The sequence below is a fragment of the Mizuhopecten yessoensis genome, unplaced genomic scaffold, assembly GCF_002113885.1.
Source record: "Mizuhopecten yessoensis strain PY_sf001 unplaced genomic scaffold, ASM211388v2 scaffold10781, whole genome shotgun sequence".
In the NCBI taxonomy this organism is placed as follows: domain Eukaryota; kingdom Metazoa; phylum Mollusca; class Bivalvia; order Pectinida; family Pectinidae; genus Mizuhopecten; species Mizuhopecten yessoensis.
The window spans coordinates 131,983-137,823 of NW_018408718.1; the positions used below are offsets into that span (position 1 = coordinate 131,983).

General features: G+C 40.4%; 1 protein-coding gene across 2 annotated transcripts in view; it reads left to right on the forward strand.

The window, feature by feature from the left end:
- The window catches only part of LOC110462400, a 64,741-nt gene that overhangs the window by 5,893 nt on the left and 53,007 nt on the right, over positions 1 to 5,841 (forward strand). The window contains exons 3-7 of one of the 2 annotated variants that reach the window (XM_021516351.1): positions 316 to 761; positions 1,321 to 1,486; positions 3,281 to 3,448; positions 4,061 to 4,198; positions 5,372 to 5,656. In XM_021516351.1, the coding sequence (XP_021372026.1) occupies positions 316 to 761; positions 1,321 to 1,486; positions 3,281 to 3,448; positions 4,061 to 4,198; positions 5,372 to 5,656 (1,203 nt within the window). The remainder of the gene's footprint in view (positions 1 to 315; positions 762 to 1,320; positions 1,487 to 3,280; positions 3,449 to 4,060; positions 4,199 to 5,371; positions 5,657 to 5,841) is intronic. The other variant, XM_021516352.1, reaches the window with a different exon arrangement.

Genomic DNA, 5,841 nt, shown 5'->3' on the forward strand with positions numbered 1-5,841 from the left:
AAGGTGCTAGCTACATTTACTAGTGACTTCAGTAATAATTCCTCGTATATGAAATACTTAAATACAATAAGATATTTGCTTGGATTGATCTTTTTCAATATTTATCGAAAAGTATTAAATGTAAACTCATAAATTTTGGTATTGATTCACTTATTCATATTTAAAAAATTATAATTTTTACAAGCCAAACAGCAGTTTTCTGAATGACCAACCAACTTACATACGTGAACCATTTAATTTGTTTTGGTTCAGTTATGTTGTATTCAACTTTGATATTGTACCCATGTCAGCGATTATCTCTGTTATGAATTTCAGCAGGACAGACCCTGTCACTTTACGACCAACCATTAATAATCGAGGGAAAGCGAGCCCGGAAGCCAAGTCTTAAGGTCCGCATCAAACTCACAGACGAACGTATTCAGGCCTTTCAGGTCAAATCATTTGAGAAAAAACTTGAGGCACGTAAAACGATAGAGGCCGAGAAAGCCCAGACATCCGAGTTGAAGAGAGTACACCTCACGCCCTCGAAGCTTGCAGGTGCTGTCACATCTAAACTACCAACATCACCAATTTTTGCGCCACCCAAATTTGGCGTTAGTGGACGAAGCGCCCTCTCAGAGAGACAGAGGCTGGAGGCACTGGAAAAGGAGGCTCTGGCCACGCGGCGCAAAGGACACAACATTTTACGAAAGGCTAAACTCCAGCTTAGTCGATCTGCCCTCAATAGGTCAAAGGCTGATTTTGCACGAACACTCAAGAAGGTTTGTATACCTGTAGTAAGGCCATTTGAAACATGGGTTGTACGCCTCTTGCTTTAATTCCACCCTCAAAAAGGTAGTCTTCTCGAATAATTTGATTTCTATTTTATAGGTTTTGATAAGTATAGGTATAATAGGTATAGTTTGATCCTTATCTGTGCCTCTGTCATCAAATCAAAATTTCAGTTTAAAAATCATACATGATATTTTAATAATTAGCATTCATGTTTTGAATTACAAATAATTTACTTGATATTTTATGAGTAAACAAGGTCATAGTTTCAAAGAGCCTCCATAAGCAAGGTCAGGAGTTGAATCCGGTAGTACAGGTACCAGTCCAGTGCTGTCCAGATTGACCTTAAAATTCTTCCCAGCAGAGTGAAAAACAACAGTAACATAAAGACTACCATAAAGTGCTGGTTATTGATGTAGCTTAAAAACCCTTCATTCCAACTCAGAGTCAGATGAAAGGAGACAGAAGTGCTACTGTGAATGTTTATTTCTCTTTTGAACTAAAAAAAAAAATCTGATATGTTTTTTGCAATTGTGCTATCACTTGCAGGAAATAAAAATGGAAGCCAAGCTGGAGAAGATGAGGCTAAAGCAGGGTTCAGCGGTCGGAGGATTCAGCAAGATGTCTGGCTACTCCACGTTTGCAGGTGTAGCGAAGAGCTACATGGATGCTAAGGATGAGCCCCTAGGGGCGGGGGACCATGGAGAGGAGTTAGGTAAGTGGTAATTAGGAACCCCAGGGACTGCGGATCATGGCAAGGAATTAGGTAAGTTGTAAAGACGTCTCCCTAGGGAGTGTACCCCGAGGGGCTGGGGGCCATACAGAGGAGCTAGGTAAGAGATAATGAAGAACCCCGGGGACTGGGGATCATGGCGGGGAGTCAGATAAGTGGTAGGAAGGAACTCCCAGGGGCTGGGGAATGGGATGGAAATCCTTAAGTGTTAACAACACATCCAGATGGACAGAGGCAAAGTTAGGTAAGTGTTAAGACCAAACTGCTAGGGACTTGGGGTAGGGGATAGCCATTAGATGAAGGGGAAAACGCAAACCCCAGGAACTTTGGGTAGGGGAAAGGCGTTGGATGAAGGGAAAAACACAAACTGCAGGAACTTTGGGTAGGGGATAGGCGTTGGATGAAGGGAAAAACACAAACTGCAGGAACTTTGGGTAGGGCATAGTCGTTAGATACGTGGAAAAATACAAACCGCAGGGACTTCACAATTGGGTAGAAATAAATAAGTGGTACCAACAAAGTAGTACTGTACCTCTGGAAAAGTGGTGACACTAGGGTATGTGATACATAATTACCACGTGGTGACACTAGGGTATGTGATACATAATTACCAAGTGGTGACACTAGGGTATGTGATACATAACAGTGCTCCAGATAGCTTGCGTGAATGCGTATTCACGCCCGATAATTCACAAATTACACAAAAGAAAAAAATGAACTTGCTTAATTCACGCAAGCAAAATCCGAAACATTGCGTCAGTCTCCGGGACCAATGTAGCAGATTATAATACGCTTACAAGTGAGTCACTGAGACACTTGCACGTACGCTTGCATAGTACTTCTGTTACAAACGCTTATATGAGCGAGAATTGAATCATGACGCTTTTAAAACAATCGCTATTTGTTTTACTCTCAGTAACTTCATCATCGTCGATGTCTTCCATTAATGTTGTGACCGTTTCACGAAGCGTGTTTCTTTTTTTAATTGAAGTTTCTTTTGTGATACTTTCAATAGCGGACAACTGATACTCTGATTGTTCGTGTCGGGTAAGGGCACTTTTTTGAATATTTGAGCAGCCCTTTGTGAAAACGTTGTCCTTCTTGTGTTTGGAGCACGACGAACATTTCAAGTTCAACCAGGTTTGGCCATCCGTTTGACCAACAGTCTGGACTGTGACGTCAGCCAGGGGAAGTGGTTTTTCCATCCACAAACGGTTGCACGCTTCGATAACGATTTGTAATGTTTCATGCCACACCCTATTATGATATTTTCCGACCCCATTTTGAATAGATATGTGGCATTTTATTTCCATTTCACTGTGATTGTGTTCACAGTGAAATGGAAATAAAATACCACATGTCTAGACAACACAAAAATATGAATTTGAGTCATTCTTAACCCTATATTAAAAGTTTAACACATACAAATGATTCAACGTCTTTTCAACATTTTCAGGTAACGTTGCTTTTAAAGCACTTCATGTTTCAAAACTTAAGTTTTCACCCCTCCACTTTGGTGAGGAAGGGGTAAAAAAAACGTGTTCAAAAGTTATCTGGAGCACTGCATAATTACCACGTGGTGACACTAGGGTATGTGATACATAATAACCACATGGTGACACTAGGGTATGTGATACATAATTACCACGTGGTGACACTAGTGATACATAATTACCACGTGGTGACACTAGGGTATGTGATACATAATTACTACGGCTATATTGAGTAATTATTACCTAGATCTGTAAACACGCTGATAACTTGTTTTTCTGACAGGACTTTCTGGCCGTGCCCGTGCAGGTGTGGTTTGTGCTGTGTGTAAGGATTCCAACCTGCCCCCACTGAGGCGGCGTAACTACTACGGCGTCCCGTGTTGTGACGGCTGTCGGAGATTCTACAGGGTCCATATGAAGCGGGCCAAAGAGAAAGACTTTTTCTGTAACGGTAAACAAAAAGTTTAGAATTGTTTTACATCAGGAAAGAACGATATTAATCCTATCTTCTACTTTTATCTCGAAAGAAAAAAGATCACGTTTCTTTTTTGCCTATATATGCTACATCATGGAGCACACGGGCATCCAATTTTATTATGTCACTATTATAATTTGCTCCATCAGTTAAGTTGTTTGGTGTGTGAGTAACATCATAGCTTACTCTCCCTTCTCAACTGATGACTTGAACCTGATCTTGTCTACAGCTAGAACACTGGAATTCACATACTGTTTGGAATCTGTTGAAGTTTTATGACCGATCATTAATTTCCCAGAATTAACCGATGACCAATTAATAGTGGGTTTAACCCTTTCACCACTGTAAACCATAATGGACTCACCAATATCAATGCATGGTAGAGTCTACTAAAGCTACATAGGGGTGAAAGGGTTAAGTTTCCTAGGGTTGAAAGGGTTAAAGAAACAAATCTTGAAATCCTCCTGCAAATGAGACCTGAGTCGGAAGGATAACCTCTCTTCAAACACTGAAAAGTAAAAACCCAACGAGTTGAACTCTTCTTCAGGAATATAACTGATTTAGTGGTACGTTTTACCTTAATTACAGGTAACTGTAGTACAGATATACGACGGTGTGTGTTCTGCCGGTACCTGAGATGTCAGGAGGTGTTTCCCGCGGAGGATAAACTTAAACCATTGAAGGAATCACCAACCAAGAAACTTATCCAAGGAGACTCAGCAGAGGGTACGGGTAACAAACCATAACTGTAATTTTCTCGGTCGATAAAATATATCCAGTGAAAATATTTGTCATTTTGTAGATTACTGCATGCTTGGGCAATTTTTACATAATTTAAATTAGGACTATTTCATCCTCCATAAATGAGGGTGAATTTATTATCAGAGCAAATTTTAATAACAACAACTCCTACATAGAAACCAATTGTAAAGGTGAAATTAACACGGGGCAAATAGGGAATTTACTGATGAAGGGTGAAATTAACACGGGGCAAATAGGGAATATACTGATGAAGGGCAAAAGATAGACGAGGCAAAAGTTTCCCTGTACAGAGAATTATTGTCACTTATCCTATCACAAACATCGAAGTGAAAAATATTGAATGAAAGAGAGAAAGTTGTATGACATTTATTATTGAATGTATCTACACGTTGACACCAGACATTTATTATTGAATGTATCTACACGTGGACAACAGACATTTATTATTGAATGTATCTACACGTTGACACTAGACATTTATTATTGAATGTATCTACACATGGACACCAGACATTTATTATTGAATGTATCGACACATGGACACTAGACATTTATTATTGAATGTAGGTACACGGGGACACCAGACATTGATTATTGAATGTATCTACACGTTGACACCAGACATTTATTATTGAATGTATCTACATGTGGACACCAGACATTTATTATTGAATGTATGTACACGTGGACACCAGACATTGATTATTGAATGTATCTACACGTGGACACCAGACGTTGATTATTGGATGTATCTACACGTGGACACAAGACATTTATTATTGAATGTATCTACACGTGGACCCCAGACATTTATTATTGAATGTAGCTACTCGTGAAAACCAGACTTTTATTATTGAATGTATCTACACGTGGACACCAGACGTTGATTATTGAATGTATCTACACGTGGACACCAGACTTTTATTATTGAATGTATCTACACATGGACACTAGACATTTATTATTGAATGTATCTACACGTGGACACCAGACATTGATTATTGGATGTATCTACACGTGGACACCAGACATTTATTATTGAATGTATCTACACATGGACACCAGACATTTATTATTGAATGTATCTACACATGGACACTAGACATTTAAATGTGTTGTCTGTTGATCTGACCACAGAAGGATTGATGTCACCCCCTGGACAGACAGAAGACGGGTCAGAGGAAGGTGTTTCAGCAGCTGGTCCATTGCCTAGCTCGCCCGAGAGTGTTGCCTCGTCCCCAGCCTCCGAGGGACGAGGGCCCCGCATCAAGCACGTGTGTAGGAAAGCTGCGGTAGTGCTTGGGAAGCCGGTAGCCAAGTTCCCGCAGACTTCCCTTCAGTCTTCTTCAGAAATCACACTAAGTGCCTTACCCAGGGGAGAGAAAGTCAAACTGTGGAAAAAGGAGGAGGAAACGAAAGCAGGTACGCTACTGAATTGTCAATGTGGGCTTTTTCATACACTAAGTGCTGAGTCTCAGGCCCCCCCCCCCCCTTTTCTGAGATATATAGACTGGTTGACTTTTGGGCCCCCCCTTTTTCTGTGATATATAGACTGGTTGACTTATGGGGGGCCCCCCCTTTCTTTTTCTGTGATATATAGACTGGTT